The sequence below is a fragment of the Excalfactoria chinensis genome, chromosome 1 (assembly GCF_039878825.1).
Source record: "Excalfactoria chinensis isolate bCotChi1 chromosome 1, bCotChi1.hap2, whole genome shotgun sequence".
NCBI classification, from domain to species: domain Eukaryota; kingdom Metazoa; phylum Chordata; class Aves; order Galliformes; family Phasianidae; genus Excalfactoria; species Excalfactoria chinensis.
This window is the reverse complement of record NC_092825.1, coordinates 45,545,547-45,567,989: the sequence shown is the minus strand read 5'-3', so window position 1 is coordinate 45,567,989 and position 22,443 is coordinate 45,545,547. Positions and strand designations below refer to the sequence as shown.

The 22,443-nt window shown below is 46.2% G+C and overlaps 4 protein-coding genes across 4 annotated transcripts; 2 read left to right on the top strand and 2 right to left on the bottom strand.

Moving 5' to 3' along the window:
- Nucleotides 1–1,947: 1,947 nt before the first annotated feature.
- On the bottom strand, nt 1,948–6,929 carry APOLD1 (apolipoprotein L domain containing 1). The gene is made up of 2 exons (XM_072351204.1): nt 6,599–6,929; nt 1,948–4,405 (listed from the first exon to the last, which is right to left on the bottom strand). Exon 2 carries the CDS (start codon nt 4,394–4,396, stop codon nt 3,656–3,658), a length of 741 nt encoding a protein of 246 aa, XP_072207305.1. The 5' UTR covers nt 4,397–4,405; nt 6,599–6,929; the 3' UTR covers nt 1,948–3,655.
- A 12,565-nt stretch (nt 6,930–19,494) lies between these two features.
- On the top strand, nt 19,495–20,166 carry LOC140260156 (histone H1.11R-like). Its single transcript, XM_072352210.1, has one exon. It carries the CDS (start codon nt 19,499–19,501, stop codon nt 20,162–20,164), a length of 666 nt encoding a protein of 221 aa, XP_072208311.1. The 5' UTR covers nt 19,495–19,498; the 3' UTR covers nt 20,165–20,166.
- Nucleotides 20,167–20,562: 396 nt separating this feature from the next.
- Nucleotides 20,563–21,120, bottom strand: LOC140260174 (histone H2A-IV). The gene has a single exon (XM_072352233.1). The coding sequence runs from the start codon at nt 21,086–21,088 to the stop codon at nt 20,699–20,701; it is 390 nt and encodes a 129-aa protein (XP_072208334.1). The 5' UTR covers nt 21,089–21,120; the 3' UTR covers nt 20,563–20,698.
- A 266-nt stretch (nt 21,121–21,386) lies between these two features.
- Nucleotides 21,387–21,948, top strand: LOC140260182 (histone H2B 1/2/3/4/6). Its single transcript, XM_072352242.1, has one exon. It carries the CDS (start codon nt 21,418–21,420, stop codon nt 21,796–21,798), a length of 381 nt encoding a protein of 126 aa, XP_072208343.1. The 5' UTR covers nt 21,387–21,417; the 3' UTR covers nt 21,799–21,948.
- Nucleotides 21,949–22,443: the final 495 nt, after the last annotated feature.

The following is a 22,443-nucleotide window of genomic DNA, read 5'->3' as shown; positions in this document are numbered from 1 at the left end:
TTAGTCTTGGCCTTTGAACAAGCACATTCCTAACCCCACTGCATGTTAAAAGCTAATTCTTCTTTAGGAGGTACAGTGTAGGCACATACATGGGTGAATTTTAGTACAGATATAATGGCAATTATTCCCTCTGTACTCAGCGCTGGTGAGGTCTCATTTCAAGTATTGTGCTCTGTTTTCGGACCCTCACTACAAGAATGACACTGAGGCCCTGGGGCATGTCCAGAGAAGGGTAACAGAGTTGTGAGGGGTATGGAGCACAAGTCTGATGGGGAGAGGCTGAGGAGACTGGGATTGTTCAGTCTGGAGAAGAGGTTCTCATGGGAGGCCTTATTGCTCTCTACACTGACCTGAAGGATGTTGTGTAGAGATGGGGGTCAGCCTCTTCTTCCAGGTAGAAGAGAGAGAATGGCCTCAAATTGTACCAGGGGAGGTTCAGGTTGGATGTTAGGAAAAAAAAAAAGATATTATCTGAAAGATTGTTGGTGCATTGGAACAGGCTGCCCAGGTAGCAGTGGAGTAACCATTCCTGGAGGTCAAGAAATGTGTGGATGTGGCATCAAGGACATGGTTATTGGGCATGGCGAGGCTGGACGATCTTATCTGTCTTTTTAAACCTTAATGATTCTGTAATTCTATTTCACAAGTGATGCATACCAACACAAGATGGACAATGTGTATAGTAGATCACAGCTGATGATAAATAATTCAGTCTACTCATCAGGATGCCTAGTGAGAGGCTACTGGTATATCCTCATACCCTGACTCTGTTCAGACTCCTTTACTATAAATAACTTTTATTATGCTTTCAAACACACTATGAGAGTTTGCGTTAAAATGGTTATTGTATTACCACTTCATCACTGGATCATTCTTCCCTGCAGCATTTTCAATAAAAGGAGAATAAGAGTGGCAACAAGAAGCCAAGCTTCATAACTGCCAGCCCAGGCTAATGATCAACACACACACTTTTCCAAGTCCAACTACTGAAGGAAGGGTCCAACCAACACATATGTTAATTTGAAGGGCAAATAACTACTATGAAAAAGCTGCTTACCTAGGGCACTTCCCCTAGATGCTGCTTCTAATTCTATATTGAAATGAAGACATTAAGTAGAAAGAGAATGAGACCTGTCCAGCAAAGCTTGGTACCTTAGGTTCAGTCACACTCACACATCTGCACTGCACAACAACACATATCCTGACCTCAAGTGTAGGCTTAACCTAGGGAAAAACAGAGCAGATGCAAGCTTTTTTTGCTCATGTAGCTGTAATGGAAATAAAAGTGTCTCTCATTTGTCCTTAGCTGCTGAAACAGTGGTGCGATTGCAGTGCAAGGCAAACCAGCCCTCACAAAACTGTGAGCTATCCACTCCGTATTCCTCTTTCAGATCAGCTCGTTCAGAGCTGTGTTGTCATTCCTATGGTGTTCCCTGTATAAAGGTACACAGATAAAAGCGACATTGCCATAAAATTGAGAAGGTAGGAGAAATAGGTTGTGATGATGAAAAAAGCTTTCTCAAAAGGATGGTGAAGTCATAACCATCCTGGTAAAGCTGGCTCACAAGACGTTGGAGCATTAAGAAAAGTGTTGCACTAGGCCTGCCTTTGCACAGTATGCAATTCACACCCCAAAAATACACATACATACTTGCATATACATACCTTGAGGTGTTTGTGTGTCAGAGGCCATCATGCACACCAGGATGCTCACTCACACAGACATAAATACATACACTCATACACAAATGATCACATCACTTTTCATTTGCCCTTTCCGAGCACACCCCTCACTGCTCATAAAGATTCCTTGGCTCCAGTGTCTAAAGCATGAAACTGAGTGATTGAAGCAAGGGCAGGAATGTGATCACATGCAGGTGTGCAGAGAGACACTGACACAACAGTACTTCATATTCATTTAATCAAACTAGCAGTGTACTTTCCCCTTACAGCAAACAGGCACGGGCATTACAGACAACTGAGTCACATTCTGAGGGACAAAAGCTTTTGTTTTACGCATCAAAACACATGTTGAAGTCATGAGAGGAAGATACAACTTGAGAAGGAGTTGAGCTTTGTGAATCGGAGTGTAGTCCTTCCCAAGAGTTTGCTCAGAGCTTTAGAATTAAAAGTCAGCTTTTTCATCATTTTGATTCACAAATCCTAAGTTCCCCTCACCATCTGGGTTCTACTCGTAGGAGTGGAATTGTCCCTCCATTAAGTTCCCTGATTGTCTCAAGCTAGATTTTGGGGTCTCTTCCTTGTACCTCTTTCAGGTACTGACATGATCTCCATCACCACAGCACCTGAGCACTTCAGAATATGTGTCTCAGAAACATCCTTGTGAGGTAGGAAGTGCTTCTGTTCCCATTTTTGCACAGAGAACTGAGGCACTGAGGGGATGGAAATCACAAAGGACATTCTTAACGGGGCAGTCACTCAAAACTGAGTCCGAGTCATTCCTCTTGCTTCCTCAGTGTTCTGACCACTGAATCATCCTACTCTTCTGCACCCTTGTTGACTATTAGTACCAATATATGTATTGCTGATGTGGAGCCTTCCCTGGGAAGCACTGCTAAGCGTATGCGTAGCTCTCTGTACATGCTGCCTCCTCCCTCCCCAGACAACCACTGTGGGTCTCACAGGCTGTTTGACTGCACAGAGAGCAGCACTACAACTTCTCAGGTGTGTTCTTCTCTCAGCTGGTCTCCAGCTCAGACCATAACACCAGCATACTCTTCCCTCCATGCTCCAAGAGGTACACTTACTCTTCTCCCCAGAGGGTCTGCTGGGGCAGGCTCTGGTCCCAAAGTCACTGACCCATCTTTCTCCCTGTTTTGGTTTCTACAATCTGTCACTGGTTAACCACAGTTCTCCTATGTTACAACTACCAGCATTCATCTTTACCTTTCCTACAGGGACTTACCCTTACAGCTAAAGAACTTGTAACTTGCTCTCACTTGCCACAGACTTGCATTGCCTCTAAGAACAGATGCACTCCTTTGGAGCAGAGACCTCTTTTTAAAAAGAAAACAAAATGTTTAAATAAAATATCAAAACTTTAAAAACTTCTCACATAAATAAATAGAACACAAACATCACAGTTCCCAGCCTGGAGAGGTTTCTTTATAAAGGATAACAGTTTCTGGCTTCTCTGGTTCACCCTACGATGACTGAGCCATCCACACAGTCTGTCATATCCGGGGCTGCTCCTTTCAACAGCCTTCCCCAGATGTACCTTGGTAACGGGGCTGTACTCCACTGGAAGTTGGTGGCTGTTGGCTCTTTGAGGGTATCACAGCCCCTTCAGCATTCATAGATTCATGAGTTATCCACAAACCAGGGTCAGTCAGCACCAGGGTTCCAGGGATTTCATCACTCTGCTGACCTACCGCTTTCTGCTACATGAGGAATCAGAGTCATGGAGGTGGATGTGAGGCAATGGGGTGTACCTCTGTGTGGGTGTGGGTGTGTGTCTATGTGTAACTGTCTTGATATCAGGGAGAGATTTGTGTTCAGATATAAATAAGGCACAAGATGTGTGCATCTATGAGGATGAGCACCACCAGTATTACAACAGCAACAGGTAGCAGTGCTAGTGGTGACAGTTACGTAGTGTTTTCAAGTCTGGTTTCATTACAGGGCAATTACTGTTTCAGCTGGATGGTCTTGGGGTCCCACTGGTGGTTCTAGCACCCAAGCTGAGCTTCCTCATCTGTGGGGAAAGCTCTGTCCTGGACTCAAGGAGTTCACAGACTTCATCCATTGCCCTGGTACAGATCTCGAGGTTGGCAGCCAGCTTCTGGATTTTGGCCTTCAGCATGGCTTGGCTCACTTTTGTGACCTCTTTTGTGTATTCTGGCACAAGGAAGCTGTGGGAGCCACAGAAGACCATGAAGCAGACGGAGTTATACAGGGAAATGGACGCTCTCTTCTCCGACTGGAGAAGCTTGGGGTCCCCTGGGCCTTGCCCACGGCGGAGGAATTCCAAGCAGCCGAGGATTTCCCTCATCTGTTTCCGACAAGTCATTGCAATTTCCTGCACCTTCTTCACCTCCTGGGAATTGCAGAGCACGGCAGAGAGATCAGAGGTGATGCTGACAGCTCCCCCAGCAGTGGCTAAGCCCAAACCCACTGCAGATGCCAGGAGGGAGGCTCCCATTGTAGCTGGGCTTAGGGACAGCCCCACGATGGCTGTGACTGCTCCCACGGCTGTCAGTGAGCTCCCACTGATGTTGGCAATCAGGGATCTTTTGCGAAGCTTGTTGATTTTGCGAGCTGCCTTGTGAAGGTGAGCAATCTGACCTCGCAGCCTCCGTCGCTGATCCAGCAGCGCTATGTGGAAGTGGCGTGTGGGGTCTGGCGTCTGGGGACGGGAAGCACCGTTCCTCTCCATGGCCTCTGTCTAGAAAAGAAAAAGATGGGATGGGATTTATAAAGAAAAGCACAAGACTTGCTCAGCCTTGACCTCCATCCCAAGGATGGCATCCAGCCAATTTACTCGCTTCGCCCCACTGCTGGGAAGGTTTGCTGTCTGTGCTCACATGCTCACGTACATGTGCGCACACATGCACGTACACCCACATATGCTTAGTTACTCTATTCTGACGTTCAGACAGGGGAATTTTTGGAGTTTTTTTGTCACCCTTGAGAAGATTAAAATATCTATATAGGATTTGAACTCGATGATCCTTATGGATCCCTTCCAAGTCGGAAGTTAAGTGACTCAGTGCCCAGTGCAGAACTACATGGTGGTGTCCTCCCGATGGGATTCAGAGGTTTTGTTATAGTCAGGGGCATATTTCACAGGAAAGTTAAGACTTTGAAGAGATAAAAACCATCCATCCTAGGCTGCTATTTAGGGATCCTTTCCCATTAAAGGAGGATAGAGGGAAGCTGCTGAGGCAAGTCAAGGTCTAATTTTTCTATCTACAGGCTGGGAATGCCTCAGATGGTGACTGTGAACATCCTTCCTCTCTTTATGCTTAAGTAACTCAAGGTCCTGCACCACTTCTTTCTTATTGTAACCTGGCGTCAGGATCCAGACAAAGGTGGGAATGATTGTTCTGCAGTACTCAATCCAGCCTATGTCTGTGAATCCTCAGCAGTGGTTACAGGGAGGCCCATGAACCATGCATTAAAAGGTCCATGGACAATGTTTAGGAAGTCCATGAAGGGCACAGAATAGCAAGCTCATTTTCAGTGTATACACTCCTAGGGGACTACTGGGACAAATAGTGCTGGCTATGGTAACATCTCCCCTCTAGATGGCGAATCCTCAGGGTTTTGGAGCTGTATGATGTCTCTTTTCTCTCTATACTTTTTCACCAGGGTAGAAGGAAATGAGCATTTTCAAATCTCTCTAGGGTTACAACATGCTTTATAAAGGAAGACAGCATCATTATTCCTGTTTTACCTGCATGGCAGCTGAGGCACAAGAAGAAACAGGAGGGATGCACAACACCTGCTGTTTGATGAGGGCAGTGCTCGTGCTCTCCACACCACTGCACCACATAGAAGATTGAATTGCTTAACATTTCTTAACAAGATCTGTGCTTAACATGATCTAGCCATGGATCTAAGAAGCTGGTCGCATTCCACATTGCCTTCATAACCACAATAAGACTCTGCAGTAGAAAAATTTTGTCCCAGTGCCAGCTAAGTGTAACTATTAATTACTGCAGATATGTTTTCTAAGTCCTCATTACTGCACAAACAGGAGGGGCCCAATCCCTCACACTGGGCACACTGTATGGTTTGGTTTTTCAGGGCTTTCATTCTGCAGACTCTGTCTTCCAGAAGAAAGAAACCATCTACCCCTGAGAGTGTTTCCACCCTAAAGAGTGTAAGTTAATAATTCTTTCTGTTATTTTTCTTTTCTACTTTTCCTAAACCATTTCATACAGAACCCATTAGGGCCTCCTCTGTCCCTGTGACCATCAGAACAATCATCCCATTCTCTCTCAGGCTTTTGTCATCATTGGGCTATTTGAGCCACTCAGTACATTGTGCTTTTCTTAGCTGGAGGCATTGTCCTCTTATTTTTTACTCTGTAGTCAGAGATTAAGCTGAAGGCGCAAGGACTAAAACTAAGCCTGAAAGGTACCAGTATCAAAATGAGCAATGCGCTCATCATCAATGACTAAGCAACAGATCATTAAATATATTGATTCCTGTAGCTTCTTAACATCTTGTTCTGCAGATTTTATTGTGGACAACAGTCTCTGGTAACACCAGCAGCCACCTCACTGAACAGTTAGTAGAACAGTCATTTGATATATAGCATCAAATTTGCAGTAATGCATGTCTTTTGAATGCACAGATTTATGCCAGCATAAAGGAAGACAGAAGTCTCCCACTCTTAGAGAAAAATCCCCCAACAATAACCGTTTAATTAAATTACTGCTAGTAGTAAATAATGAATTCTATTTGTTAATAAATTCATAATAAATTATTGATAAATATTAATAAATAGTGTGGTTTTTTTTTAAACATTATGAAATAATGTGTACGTTAGTCCCAATCTACAGCTAAACTTTAAACGCTTTCCTAATGCAGTACTCAGACAGATTCAAAAGAAAAGCTGATTCAAACTTACCTTTAGTTTCTGGCTGACCTCCCCACAGGCAAATTTTAGTCTGTTTCTGGAGGAGACCAATTTATAGCTCCTGTGGACCAATTGCTGCAATGGGAATGCTTTGCCTCATACTGGGAGTTTGCCATTTCCTGCTCTCCCTTGTGCAGAAGGATGTGACACACTGGAAAGTGACCTGCGGGACAGCGAGCACACATCATGTTCAGGAAACGATCCCTGCGAATGAACATTGTGTGTTCGCTTTTCCTGAAGTCTTGGTCGGGGAGGGGGAAAGTAATTAAATCTCAGCCTATTCCTGACTCTGAACTAGTGCAGTCATTCCCTCCAGGGAGCAGTTGCCTTTCCTTTCCCTGAAATAGCAACTGACTTTACTCTGCGCTCAAGCCACCAATTACTTGATGACTGAAGTTTCTCCCCTCCCACATCTAGAGCATCAACCAGCCAGCTTCTTCATTCAAGGCCAGTGTACTTTCAAAATCCTGGCTCTTTCGGACAATGGTGCTTGTGATTGGATGCAAAGCAGCAGTGCTGCCTGTGAGCTGGAGCAGGGCTCCCAGCCCATAAAAGGAAAGCAGCTCCACGGCAAGTCAAAGAATCATAGAATTGTAGAATTTCTTGAGTTTGATGGTAAATATAAGGATCACTGAGTCCAACTCCTGGCTCCATACAGGACCACACAAAAGTCAGATCATATGTCTGAGAGCATTGTCCAGATGCTTCTTGAACTCTGGCAGCTTGGGACCATGCCCACTGCCCTGGGCAGCCTGTTCCATGCCCACCACACTCTGGTGAAGAACTTCCTGATATCCAACCTGACCCTTCCCCTATGCATTTCCCTTGGGCTCTGTGGCAAGATGGCTGCTCTGGATTCCATTTCTTAACCCTTCTGTGGAGACAAAATCATTCACAAACCTTCAAAAGGGGTGATCTCTCAGTGGTTTTTCCATTTCTTAACCATGGACACTGTTCTTTCCCTAAGGTGTCTGCCCAGCAGCCAATAACCAGAAGAAAAGGTCACTTGGATCCCCTCCTCTGCTGTCTGCTGTTGCCTGGCAGCTGTGCCTACAAAAGGATATGGCCTGGATGAAGTAGTCGGAGTGATGGAGACAACGTAAGTGACACTCCTGCTCACTGAAGGGGAACTGTGGGCTGCACAGACATTTGGTTGCTGGAGCTGACCTAAAGAAGGGACAAGGACTGTGGAGCTGCTGACAGAGAGGAGAATGCTGAGGCTGTTCATTTTTGTGCAGTTTTGGACCATCTTAAAATGACTGTGAAACAGTATGTCAAGTGTTTTGTCAAGGTGGGCTTTCATGACACTGAGTGTTAAATTAAAACACTGATAGCACTGAAGAGCCACTTCAACCTGCCACAGACCTGGAAAGAGAAAGCATTGCTTTGAAGGTTCTTAAACAAGCAATCTTTGTCAGTTACACTTTGTACGGATTCCATGTTAACAGGAAAGTGAATTTTGACACCAAGGGAAATTGTGCTTCAACCTTTCCCTTTGTTTTAGCAAACATGTGCTTGAACTGGCGCCTATCAGCTTTGGCGAGGGTTTGCAGCTGACAGACACAGTATTTCTTTTGTACAAGGAGAACATTTCTCCATAGCCCATCCCAGTAAATACCCATATGCATACCCAGAAAATGCATACCCAGAAAATAAAGACTTTCCATGAAGAGCTACAGATAATAATCATAGAATCATAGAACAGTTTGAGTTGGAAGAGACCTTTAAAGGCCATCTGGTCCAACTCCCCTTCAATGAACAGGGATGCCCACACCTCAGTCAGGGTGCTGAGAGCCCCTCAGAGAGGAGCATCCTACCCAGGTGCCTCCAAGGGACTGAAAAACTCTCAGCACCATTATCCCAGCTATCAGATGTGAGGACATCTGCTGAAGCACCTGGAAGGTCCCAGGGGCTGGGAGTGAATCTCATCTACCAGGGACCTCAAGACTGGTGGGGTACACCTGACCCTCTCTGAGCAGTGCTGTCTGCTGTGTTTTTTCATCCAAACCCCTCTGCCGTTGCCATCCTTTCATTCTTGACCCATGAGGAGCTGGGGCTGGAGGGCGGAAGAGGTACAGCTGGTGTTTCACAAATAAATGCCCTAGCCAAAAATGGACCCTCTGCTTCACCATTTTCCCATCTAGCCACATCCTCTCAAAACAGACAGCAGCCAGACCCATGCAAAATCTGACCTGAAGGCATTTTGTGGGAGCAAATGACAATCAAGGGGAAGGAAGGATGTTTTATTGCTTGGGTTCTTTTCCTTCCAGTGAGTTTTGGCAGAAGAGACTGGTCTTTCTGCTCTCATTCTCTCCAGTAGAAGGGATGTAGGGAGCAAGTGTTTATTCTGAAGCTGTTTGGAGCTACTGCAGTGTGACATTTGAAGCTAGAGTTTCAAAGGTATACTTCCTCTATTAATAATATTTAATCAAAAGTATATTTACATTTGAATATCATCTTTATGAAATGGGACGTTTTGCCATATTTAGTGTTTTCAACCTTAACTACAGGGTTAAAAGCTGTCTTTTATTTTTTGGTGGTAGACTGAATTGATGACAGATTTTAACTCTTTGCAGCAAGACATTCAATCACATTCAGTGAAAACCTGAAATAATCCAGAACTAAAAACAAAAATAATATAAATCAGTTCAAAAAAAGGCTGCAGCAACTTTTAGTAATATTACTGGTAGATGGAAATTTTGAATACAAATCTTAGGAGGAGCAGCTGAGGGAACTGTGGTTGTTCAGTGTGGAGAACAGGAATTCAAGGGAGAATTTATTGCTCTCTGCAATGACCTCAAGGGAGGTTGTGGTGTGATGGAGGTTGGCCTCCCTGGTAACAGCAATAGGATGGGAGGTGATGCCCTCAAGCTGTCCCAGAGAGGGTTCAATTTTGATATTAGGAGTAAGTTATTCTTAGAAAGACTGGTGTTACATTGGAACAGGTTACCCAAGGAGGTGGTTCAGTCACCATCCCTGGAGGTGTTCCAGAACTGTGTGGATGTTGCACTGAGAACATGGTCAGTGGGCATGGTGGGAATGGGCTGACGGTTGGACTAGGAGATCTTAGTGGTTTCAGACAGCCTGAATGTTTCTATGATTCTAAGATAATACAAAATTAACTTTTTTTAAAGCATTCATGAGACATCCTGCTCAGGGCTCTGGTCATTTGTGTGGGGGTGATTTCGGCTGAAAGGAAATGTTAGTTTTGGAGAAACACAAGTCTGGCCAGGGAGGAGGAATGGGACAGGACTGTATATACTGTATTACACCAGTGCATTAACACCTGTTCCTGCTCTGTGAACAAGCATTCACATGACTAGAACACCATCTTAACTTGCTTTGTCAAAACACTGCCAGCGGTGTCTGCAGAGATCAAATATTGATTAAAACATGGAGAGCAAACTTTTGCAATCAACATAAGCAGAGCAGCTGACACTGTTACTCACCACCTTTAATTCTATGCTACATGCATGGCACAAGGCACTCTCTGACGCACAAAAAGCAGCTCCCAACTGAGTCTCAGGCCTTGCCCATGGCACAGCTGATGGGACTGAGTCAGGCTTGCTCAGTGTTTCAGCATCAACACCACAGTGAGTGGGTCTGGCTGCCCATACCCTCAAGCACTACAGAGAACAGAGAATGATTTCATTCATATTGAATCATTCCAGAGCTGCAAAGAAACCATGTAGAAATTAGCTAACTTGGCTTCTTGTGGCTGTTTTCCTTGTGGACTTCTTGATGGCTGGCTGAACTTGTGCTGCAACACTGACTCCAAGGAAACAAGAGTCTGAATTCTTCTACCACGCTAACTTTTGACAATGAGCAGTGCTATCATTGAGCTCTAAAAGAAATATAAATTATAAATGTTAAAATTTCATAAAGAGAGAGTTGACGTGCCCTGAGATGATCACAATCATGTGGTTGCAGTTGTATTCTTTCATCATCAAATAAGAGATTTCATGCACAGCCTGTAAGGAATCCAGTGCTACATTGGAAGAAGTTGAATTAAGGTTGAGCGGTTCACACTGTGATGAAAGACCCAACCCTGAACTCATCTAAATTTGTCAGGTCTCTTCTCAATGTTTTACAGTTTGTTTGTTTGTTTGTTTGTTTTTAACAAACGCTGGTAATAACTGGTTGCTGATGTTGTTGTGCTTAACTTCATATTGTTAAAGTTTTACTACCAGCGTTAAGATTAAAGCAGAAACATCTAAAAAATGCACTGCTTTGAAAGCAAAATAATGATATTTCTGACAATGATTAAATCCAGAATGAATCTGCCCCAGTCTTGCTCCTTTATCAGGACCTCCCCTGCTCTCTACTGGAGAAAATCAAAGTTTTTTATCTGTGACAAGGCAACGTGGGTGACCAAGCATTTGTACTGCCTACCCTTAGTGGACAAGGTAATTTTCCAGCCCTTGCTCATAAAGGCAGGATTTCATCTATGTAACCTCATATGTCAGAAATGTATCTTTAAACTCCCTCTGTGGACACTGGAAAAAGGCAGGAACATGCAGAATTTAAACCACTTATTATAGAGCAGGTTCCTGAAAGAGAAGGGTTGAACAAGCCTTTGGGAATGGCTGTTTCTCCTTGCTCTACTGAGAGTTTCAATAGGTGAATAAATGGGGTTGGGTGTAAATCCCTGAAGAGCGCTGAAACTGGGTAAGATGCATTTTCGACTGAAGGTTGAGGAGATGGTTTTTAACTCCCTTTGAGCTTCTTTAGGCCATTGTGTGCCTGTCATATTTCTGTGGCATCATCTGGGAGATCAGCTAGTGGTGCAGGCAGCTCTTGATCTCTCTCCCACCCCATTCACCGTCCCCTAGGATTGTGAGGTTTATGTTCCAGTTTCAAATATTCCATCTCATAGAGATGCCTCCAGGCTAGAGATGGCTTGTGGTGAACATCAGGACTAGGAACAATAATCAGAAATGTTCTTCCCTTTTGTTAGTGTGCTTAGAGAGAGAGAGTCAAAGCAAAATACATAATCAGAAAAGGCCAGACATTTTAATGCCTTTATTAGCATTATCATTGAGGCATAAACTGATGTGAAGACCTCAGAAATTATTACACGTTCCCCAGAATATCAAGGTACTCTCTTGAAGGAGCTGACAGTATATTTCAAGCCAAGGACTGAGTCTATTGATGGGACACCTACCAAAAGCATCTCACCACTCCTGTAAGGGCTGTCCAGGTTTCCAGGAGAGGGGAAGATGACATGCTATGGAGCCAGGATATAATGGGAACTGGCTCTTGGCACTTCTCCTAGACTCCTGGTTCAGATGTGTGCTATGCACTCCTCTGCCCAATGTCCCTGATACAGCTTAAAGAGAGAATTAAAATGGTCAGTAGCTCTTGACTTGAGTGGGTTTGTCCTGTTTCCTAACACCCTCCTGATCAGAACATGGAAGGGGGGGAAGGAAACCCGAGAGAGAATGTACTTCCGTGCATCTGTAGATACGCCCAAAAATATGAGCAGGAGCCATAAAGATGGGGCATGATCAAATGACCTCTTGGTGTGCAAACGTGCAGTTTAAATAATATAATGGCATAATCCTGAGAAGCACAAAGGCTTAGAGGAAGAGGAGAAATTTCTTCTCAGAAAGACTGGTGTTGCAGTGGCACAGGCTGCCCAGGCAGGTGGTGCAGTCACTGTCCCTGGAGGTGTTCCAGAACTGTGTGGATGTGGCACTGAGGATGTGGTCAGTGGGTATGGTGGGGATGGGCTGGTGGTTCAAGTAGGTGATCATAACAGTTCTGTAATTCCATAATTCTCCCTACTAGCTTTTGATCACAGCATTTTGAACAACCAAGAATTGCCCCTTGCTACTTGCTTGGAGAAGTCAGTTGGGTCATCCAGACTCATAAGGCAATCTCATGAGCATCGCTCAAGTCAGTTCAGAGAAAAAATGGAAGTTATCTGCTTGCTTACTTTAAAGGAAGATGCTGATATGACAGGCTTTTTGGAAACCTTAAGCTGGCAGAAAGAAATTTGAAGGAACAGCTGGGAGTATTATGTCTTCACAGGTGGGTGGACATGGCTGAAGTGACTGACCGTGCTGGGGACACAATGGCGGAGCTACCACTCACACAGAAAGGCTTGAAAAGGGGAAAGAAGATACTAGTACTGGTAACAGCAGGGTGGGATGAGGATAAGAAAGCATCATTCAAAAAGCTGCAGGTGTGTCTACTAAATATATACATATATATATATATTTATATTTATGTTTATATTTATACATATAAACTCCAGTGGATAAAATATAAAATGTAACTGAGCTATTCAAAAAGGAATCACATGAGTCACTAGTTAAAAATCAAAGCTATTACTAAATCCTCCATCTGTCACAGCAGCAGCAAAAGCCCTGCCTGAGAGCCTGTCAGGTCACAGGACTGCAGGGCTGCAACTATGGCTGTGCCAGCCACACTAGTGGAGCTGTGACAAGGCTCAGCACAACCTGGATAAATACAGCTTTTCCAATCAAGTCAGCATAGTTTTGGCATGTGATGGCAGGTCCTATCTTGTAAACATTGTGGAGGTCTTTTTGTGATGGGGTCATCTAGTATGTGGAGAAGAGTGACCTGGTTGATGTGATCTGCCTGAATTTCCAAAGCCTTTTTATAAAGCCTCTCTGAAAAGATCCTGAAGAAAACTCAGCAGCAAGATAAAAGGGAAAATCAAAGATGAGATCAAAGACTAAAAGACAAGTATAGGACTAAATAGGAAAAGGTTACTGTTGAAGCCTGCAGGAGTCTGCACTGGGATCCGGGCTACTAAACACAGTTACTAAATGACCCGGAAAAAGAGGTGAACAGTGAGACTATGGGCTTTGTAGGCAATACAGCTGGCAAAAATGATGGTGAAGTTGTACATTTAGAGAAGATTTTGTATCAGTGAATACAAGCAGACATGCTATATGAGCCTGAGGCCTCATCAAGCTGAGAAACTGGGAATAAGTTAACACAAGAAGCATCAGAGCTGTCATAAGGAGGGCAGAGTCACTGTTCCATACTTTGCTACTGCTGAGAGCAAGAATGCTTTTGCTTAGAGCATCTCCATGCCCAAAAGTCCCCGAACTTTCCAGCCTGGGGCTGCACACTCTGACAATGCAATATAGGGAGGAGGTTTTAGGAAAGGTTTCCTTCTGTAGCTCCTAAACATTACTCATGCAGGTACTGCTGTTACATCTGTGCTGAGCTCAGTGTTAGGAGGGGAGGTGTATCCAGCTGTTGGGATGTCTTATACATCCACTTTCTGGCACTCCTATGCCTCACCAGCTGCTGAGATGGAGCGCTTGCACACCTCTATCCCTGCTTTGAGGAGGGCTGTTGAGAAGACAGTGAAGGTGGCTGTTAGCAGTGCTTTAGGCCAGATGTGCAAGAAGGGTGTGCTGCAGGCCACAGCAATGCACACCAAGCATCCTGCCTTCAAATGTACGTACCTTTGGGAGCAGATTCTGAATTTGGCAAAGCTGCCTTGGAGACTGGTTGCAGACTTTGCCTTTAAGAACAAAACAAATTCTTGATACTTAGGTCAGATTTTAATCCAAATCTGTGAGGCAACGGTATACAAACTGATATCTCTTGGAGTGTCATTGGGCTCACTTCTAAGCCAGTTTTATTTCATACTCGCGGCGCATCTAAGACTGAGTGATCATACAGATCAGGTAGCAGCATTTTGTACTGAATGTTAGAGCTCTAGTAAAACTTGTTCATCTCTGACACAGCTCTGCAGGCTGAAAGAAGGGGAACTGGGCAGGGAAGGTGGACATGGCTTCTTGACATAAACCCTTGCTTGAATGGGGAACTGGATCAAGGCTCAGAAAGCAAGTATTTTGCTCCCTTTTGTGCCTCTTTAGAGAGGCGTCAGAAGATGAGCATCCTTCTTCCTTCAGCCTCTTTGCAAAATAATTGTTGCACCTGAAGCACTATTTTTTCTTTAGCAGTTCTGTAGGAAGTTCTTCACATGGTAACTTGTCATGAGGTAGCCCAACAAAGAAAAAAACAATCACTTTCTCCAAAATCTCTTCCATGGTAGGAGAATTTTTCTCCCTAGCACAGTAGGCTGCAAGGAGGTGTTAGTAATCAGACCACCTACTTCTCACTGCCTTTCATATTTCAGGAAGCATACGGAGGCTGATGCATTTCCTGATGTACATTCAAAAATAACATCGGTTTGAATCGGGGACCTCTGCTATCAACCCGAAGCTGCAGGCAGCTGATACTTGCTGGCTGTTCTGCTGCAATCTTTAATGAAAGCTCAATGAGTTTTAGCAGCGCCTTAGCACAAACCCTTCTGACTAGCAGGGAAACAAAGGTAAGGAGGAAGGTGGAGATTTACCCACTGCTAAATGCTGAATGTAGGTGGCCTCCCTTTCCAGAGAGTGCTCCCTGAAACTACCCTGTGACACAGCACAGCTTTAGTCTTTGATTTGGTCTTTGAGGCCATGGCATTTTTTTCTTTATATATATTAGTGAAGAAGAGGTACCAGTAGACCAATGGGAATCTCTGGAACAAAATTTCTTTCTTTTTTTTTTTTTCTGCATAGAGCAGCTGTCACAGGAATTTCTCATTTCAGTACATACCAGAAGGAAGGAGGGAGAGAACCGGGGGTTGGAAATAGATGTTATTTAAGGTCCTCTCCAACCTAAGCCATTCTATAAGTGTTTCACACTGGTAACTTTTAAAAACCCTTGGAAACTGACCATCAGTGGAAAACTACCAGAGATGTCCAGTGGAAAAGGAACAAGAAACAAATGGATTCAGAGTCCCCAAACTGAGCACTGTACATAGCAAGCTTTGCATATGCTCAAGAGGAAGGTGATGAAAGAATCTGCTGGGAGTATCCATTCTCCTCCAGTCATTCTCCAAAGATGTCTGCTTGCCCAACCCCACGCGGCCCCTCTGTTCTTGCAGGTGCTATGATGTCAGCAGTTATTTTTACACTGAGCTCAGGGCAGCACTTCAGCTGCTGGACATGGTTGCCAATCCACTCCTTTCCTTTGCAGGTTCTGCATCCCAGTGGCCTCCTGGAAAAGTGCAGGGAACATCATTTCAGGGAGGGCAGAGGGATGTTTGTTGCAGCAGCCAGGCACACACTGCCATGGCCTTTCTATTCTGGACAGGCCAGGAAGGAAGGCCCAGGATGGAGTAGCCACATGTGCAAGACTGGCTGCCTTAGTGAGCAAATGACTGTTCCTACTTGCCACTTTAGGGCTTTGTGACTTGCTGGTGGGTAGGGAAAGACTTAGGTCACTGGTACCGGCTGCCTAGAGAAGGTTGGGGAATCTCCTTCCCCAGAGATACTCAAAAACCCATCTGGATGTTATCATGTGAACCCTGCCCTGAGTATCCCCGCTTGAGCGGGGTTTGGGACAGAGAGACCCAGAGGTGCTGCCAACCTCAGCCATCCTAAGAGTCTGTGAGGTGTTACCTCACGGCCTGACACACTCCCACCTCTAGGTTGACATCCCCACTTGGCCTGTGTATGTATAGGAGGGAGCTGAGCTTTCTAACAAATTGGAAACGAAAACAAGTAAACTGATTCATTGGATTTTGATTTGATTTTATTTTTTTAGTGTTGTTGTATTTTTTGTTTTGTTTTATTTATTTTGCCATCAAATGAGATGAATCATCTCTGAACTGTTTTTCCTCCTCACAGGAAATGGTGGGAGTTCACATGTTGACTCAACAGGAGGAGGGTGGAAAATCTGAACCAGACAAAAGTTGGAGGATGAAAATAATTTAATTTCTAAGAAGTGTGGACAAGTGACTCTCAGTTCTCCCACCCCTAAAGCGGATGTGGCCTCTACTTGTTTGGAAGGTGTAGAAACATGAAAAGTGCGCTTAAACACCAATGGCAAGTGAAAAACCCATAAGAAAGGGGAGGAAGAGAAGCAAATAAATTCAAGAAGAATGATCCTGAGTATGTGCAGAAACAGATAAAGAGTAAATCTCATGTATATACATTAAGTGGTCTCGCTAGGACCTGTGATGTCAGTGGTGGTGTTCGCTATGCTTCATCACCTAGTGCAGGGTTAAGTGACATCAAAGAGACAAGGAAAAAATGAAAAATTGCCCTTATCTTGGAATTCTTATCAGCTTGCAGGCTTGAAGTTTGGTTTGGATTGCAATAGGTTTTCTTTAAAATTAGAAGGCATATGTTATTGATTATAACAATCTACATATATCACACTGGCTTGAAGTGCTCTAAAGGGGCTTTTGGATCTTGCTCTGCAGCTTGAGGTGCACTAACAATGCTCAGAAGTGCTCAGAAACTAACAACATAGAACAACTCTGAGGTCCTATTATTTCTTGATGGTCACCTCATCTAACCTGAGGCAACAAAGCTTGCTGTAACTGTGATGGCAAATGGTTAAGAGGAGGGAGAGCAAATCTCTCCAGCAAGTATTCTCCCTGTCTGCTCTTCTTTTGTGTCTGCATTGCAGGGAAATGTGCACTGCTTCTGCGTATTGTAATTAAGCCTGAACATGACTACGCTGACCACCTCTGGTGTATAAGTTCCAGCTTCTCGTGCTGGTAATCACATACAGGGAATAGCTGTACTTGGGAGAGGACGGCAGATCGCCATCCTTGTGGGTTCACATTCACTACTGAATGAAGCGGTGCTGCATTCACCTCTTCTTGAATGCTTTGGTCTTCTTTGGTACTTACACTCTTTCCCTCCTAACACTATGGCTTCGCTGCTTGCTTGTGCAACAAGAACATATTGTCTTCAAAACAGTAAAAGGGGAATCATGAGGTAAACACATAAATGGAAAAACAATCAAACAAGCAGAAGCACTTAAAAAGATTACAAAAATTGTTTTGAGTTGAGAAATAGTCTTTTTTTTTTGAGGGATACAAATTGATGGAGCTTAATGGCTTCAAAAGTGGAGTGAGGAGCGCAGCAATGTGCTGTGCTGCTGCTCTGGCACATGTTGAGAAGCTGTTCCTCTGGAGATGGTGGGTATTGTAGTTATCGCTGCTATACAGGTTTTAGGCATACAGCTGTATTCCATCAGACTGTGTGTGTGTAAGATTTTCAAGACCCAAAGAAGAACAGTCTCAAGAAGATCAGATTACAGACTGGAGAAAAATCTTCTATTGTGCTGCATTATTGCTCTTGCAAAACAGGAGTTGCAGAGAATGAGGGAAACTGTTTTATTGTGGGGTAGAAAGGCTCCTGTCCCAACCCCAGCACTGGCACCACAATATGGGAAGAGTTAGTGAGCATTAAAAGGTTCATCTTACAGATCCTGTAACAAGGTTAGTCCTTAGAGGGCACAGGGTTTCACATGATGGAGCAGAATTCATCCACCTGAATTCAGGGAGCTTTAGGAGATACTACCAATTTCATTGTTCAATTCTCTGTGCCCGCTATTGCCACATGAAGTGGCTTATGGCTGAGTTATGTTGCCATTGTAAAATCCCTGGGGAATATTGCTCTATGAGCCACCCTGTTTCTAGTGCTGCTTGCATGGCCAACATCCAGATCTGATGGATTTTCCATCCTAGTCACCCTCCTTGCCTGAGGAATAACACTCAGCTGGGAAACCTCAATGATGAGGAAGGATCAGAGAGAAAGCAGAAGTGGGAGAGACAAAGATTCCTATTCACTTTCCCTGTGGTGGGAGGGGAGAATGGAGTGAGTTATTATTACTTTTTTCTCTGTCACATATCTTCCATTTTGCTCAAACAATGGAGCAGAGCATCCGGTCAGCACCCTTCAAGAACAATCTGTACACATCAGGCAGAAATGCAGCAATGTGATGGGTGAGGGATGCGAATGGACAGACTTTAAGCTAAATGAATGAGGAAATCTTATCAGGTACCTATCAAGTATCCTATCAGTACTGCGTGCTGCAGCCCAAGGTTCTATGTACAGAAACTGCTCTGAGTTTGACAGCAACAGCCGAGCGAGCAGCGGGCAAAGATGGTGAATTTTCCTTCTATTTTGGCATCAAAATATGCACAGGGTGGCATTTTCACATCTCCTGCAGATGCGCTCTTTCCATTATTCCCATGTACTGAATCACACCAACATATTGTACATAAATAGCACTGCACGTTTTAGTTACGTGGTTTGTTTCTGCGTGCCAGAGGCTTCCACGCATCTCAGTCATTAGACACAAACGTTTTCCTATTTGGTCTTCACGTCCCTCCTTAGCCATTACCATTACAGAGCCTTTAAAGCGCCACGTTAACAGCAGCGAAGGGTTGCAGAAGAAAGCCTCCCATTTGGAGGAGCATAAACTGTACACCGTCTCCTATGTCACACGGACAAGCTTGGAATTGTAGCCTGAGAAGTTTGGGGAGAAATAACCCCAACCGAGCGTTCGGCAGTGGCGGAAGAATGGAGCGGGGTGAGCAGCGCTCAGACACCGCAGCCGGCAGCTGTGCTACCTCGGCAGATTTGGAGCCCTGTGGTTAAGAACAGCGGGACCCTGACCGCCCGCTTCCGGCTCAGGGGGAGAGAAGACCCTTTGGAAATTGACACCGGCTTTGTTGTTTCGCGTTAGCACGAAGAGAGAATTTATAATTTACAAAGAAAAACAAAACTTTCTCTCTCGGAAGGAGCGCTCGGTTGCAGGACACGGGATTTATCGTCCTCTCTCCGCCCGAATCCAACTCTTTCCAGAACAAGACAACCACAAGTGAAAATAGACCCCTCCATGCTCCCTCAGATGTAGAGAAAGAGCGATTTGGTGACAGATAAAGTATAAAAAACACACTTTATTCTCCCCGAAGAAACACAAGCTGAGCGGCCGAGAGCCGAGCAGCAGCGGAGCGGGGCGGGGCGGTGTGCACCAATCAGCGCCCGCTGCGCTGCTATAAATGGGAGCGCCGCGGCCTTTGCCTGTAGTGCTACTTGCACCGTCGTCATGGCCGAGACCGCTCCTGCTGCAGCGCCCGCCGCCGCCCCGGCTCCTGCCGCCAAGGCCGCCGCTAAGAAGCCGAAGAAGGCGGCGGGCGGCGCCAAAACCCGCAAGCCCGCGGGGCCCAGCGTCACCGAGCTGATCACCAAGGCCGTGTCCGCCTCCAAGGAGCGCAAGGGGCTCTCCCTCGCCGCGCTCAAGAAGGCGCTGGCCGCCGGCGGCTACGATGTGGAGAAGAACAACAGCCGCATCAAGCTGGGGCTCAAGAGCCTGGTCAACAAGGGCACTCTGGTGCAGACCAAGGGCACCGGCGCCTCGGGCTCATTCCGCCTCAGCAAGAAGCCGGGTGAGGGCTTGGAGAAAGCTCCCAGGAAGAAGACATCGGTAGCTAAGCCTAAGAAGACAGCAGCTAAGAAACCTGCTGCTGCTGCCAAGAAGCCCAAGAAAGTGGCAGTGAAGAAGAGCCCCAAGAAAGCCAAGAAGCCGGCAGCTGCTGCTACCAAGAAAGCAGCGAAGAGCCCAAAGAAGGTGACTAAAGCTGCCAAGCCCAAGAAGGCAGTGGCTGCCAAGAGCCCGGCCAAGGCGAAGGCAGTGAAGCCCAAAGCTGCTAAGCCCAAGGCGGCCAAACCCAAGGCAGCCAAGGCAAAGAAGGCGGCCCCCAAGAAGAAGTAAACTCCTGTGGCAGGAAACTCTTGACCCGCTTCTAAACCCAACGGCTCTTTTAAGAGCCACCCAAGATTTCCCAAAAAGAGCTGAAATGCTGCTTAGAGAACTTGGGCACTTCCCGAAAAAGATAAGAAAACCACTTTGCCGATTAACGTGGAGGTGGGCGGAGCGGGCTATGGGCTGTGGCGGACGCTACGCCTCTGCGCCACTTAGAAGCGCTGCAATGGCTTTGAAGCGCCCGCACTGCGTGCGGATTGGCTGCGCGGCCGCGGCTATCACCGCTTTTGAGGGGCGCAGCGCGGCCACACTGGGCGCAGGGATGTCTGGCGGGAGGGGAATTACTCGGGCGTTCCTGTACCAAATGCAGGAGTTCGCGTATTATCTACTTCAGCCGAGCCCTTTTTTAATTATTTTTTTTTTTTTTTTCCACTTTGGTCACTTTTTAATTAAAAACGTAATGAAATCGCAGCTCTTTTACTGAATCTGTTGGTGGCTCTGAAAAGAGCCTTTGGGTTTCTCCACACGCGGTCCTCAGCCTTCTCACTTGGCCTTAGCCTTGTGGCTGTCGGTCTTCTTGGGCAGCAGCACAGCCTGGATGTTGGGCAGCACCCCGCCCTGCGCGATGGTGACCTTGCCCAGCAGCTTGTTGAGCTCCTCGTCGTTGCGGATGGCCAGCTGCAGGTGGCGCGGGATGATGCGCGTCTTCTTGTTGTCGCGGGCCGCGTTGCCCGCCAGCTCCAGGATCTCGGCCGTCAGGTACTCCAGCACGGCCGCCAGGTACACCGGGGCGCCGGCGCCCACCCGCTCCGCGTAGTTGCCCTTGCGCAGCAGCCGGTGCACGCGGCCCACGGGGAACTGCAGCCCGGCCCGCGACGAGCGCGACTTGGCCTTGGCGCGCGCCTTCCCGCCCTGCTTGCCGCGGCCCGACATGGCTGAGCGCTAAGATTCAAAGGCGAAAATAGTGCAGTATTAGCAGCAACCCAACAGTTCCCTCTTATATCCTTTCTCAGTAACGTGAGCGCGATTCGATAGGCTAAGAAAGAGTTTTTGAGGAATCAACCAATTGGGACGCGGATCGAATTCTAACCAATGGCGATGAAGTATGGAGACCTACGAGCGAAAGGATCTGTCTCAGCCAATAGAAACTGAGAGTAGAGGAACCTAATTTGCATACAGGGACTATAAAAGGGGGGCGAACGGAACTACTGGAAACGTTCCTGTGGTTGGTTGCTGTGGTGTCTTAGCAGTGTTTTATCGCTATGCCTGAGCCGGCCAAGTCCGCTCCCGCCCCCAAGAAGGGCTCCAAGAAGGCGGTCACCAAGACCCAGAAGAAGGGCGACAAGAAGCGCAAGAAGAGCCGCAAGGAGAGCTACTCGATCTACGTGTACAAGGTGCTGAAGCAGGTGCACCCCGACACGGGCATCTCGTCCAAGGCCATGGGCATCATGAACTCGTTCGTCAACGACATCTTCGAGCGCATCGCCGGCGAGGCGTCGCGCCTGGCGCACTACAACAAGCGCTCGACCATCACGTCGCGGGAGATCCAGACGGCCGTGCGGCTGCTGCTGCCCGGGGAGCTGGCCAAGCACGCGGTCTCGGAGGGCACCAAGGCGGTCACCAAGTACACCAGCTCCAAGTAGAGTGGTGCGGATTACTCGATTTTAACCCAAAGGCTCTTTTCAGAGCCACCCACTCTTTCAGTAAAAGAGCTAAGGCGCTTGGTAGTGTTATTTTGTAGTTTTTGTGTCTTCAGAAAAGAAAACTAAGTAGGAGAAAAATGTTATTGTGTAGTTATGTGTTAATTGAGAGCACCTGCTGGCTTTAAACAAAATGTCACAGCATCTTCAGGAGAGCGTGCTTATCACAGATACTTATGTCTTTAGAGTCTGATTTATATGTCTTGTGTTCTATGGGATGCTGCCAGCTAATGTTCATGTTCCCACCGATGACAGAACTGAAGTTCCCTCCACCTGTGTATGGGTGAAAATCGTGAGTTGGGCACCACTAAGGAACAGACACTAAGATCGCTGTATGATCTTAAAAAAACGTTGAAGGGATGGGTGTAAGGAACGCCATCAATGTTCTTTCAGGAGAGAGAGAAAGCAAATAGGTTTACTTCATTGCAGTGGTGTCTCGGTACCGTGCAGCACTGCCCGTGGCACAGAGCACACTGTCCCCTACGGCCCCAGTCCTCAGTTCTCACCCCTTCCCTCTTCTCAGCCCCGCCGCTCCGCGTTGCAGGTCCAAGGGCCGGGACTGGCATACAAGAGGCGTTCACAGGACGC

What these genes read in the sequence shown, in the direction of transcription:
- APOLD1 (XM_072351204.1), bottom strand. Translation starts at nt 4,396, where the DNA reads ATGGAGAGGAACGGTGCTTCCCGTCCCCAGACGCCAGACCCCACACGC.
- LOC140260156 (XM_072352210.1), top strand. Translation starts at nt 19,499, where the DNA reads ATGGCCGAGACCGCTCCTGCTGCAGCGCCCGCCGCCGCCCCGGCTCCT.
- LOC140260174 (XM_072352233.1), bottom strand. Translation starts at nt 21,088, where the DNA reads ATGTCGGGCCGCGGCAAGCAGGGCGGGAAGGCGCGCGCCAAGGCCAAG.
- LOC140260182 (XM_072352242.1), top strand. Translation starts at nt 21,418, where the DNA reads ATGCCTGAGCCGGCCAAGTCCGCTCCCGCCCCCAAGAAGGGCTCCAAG.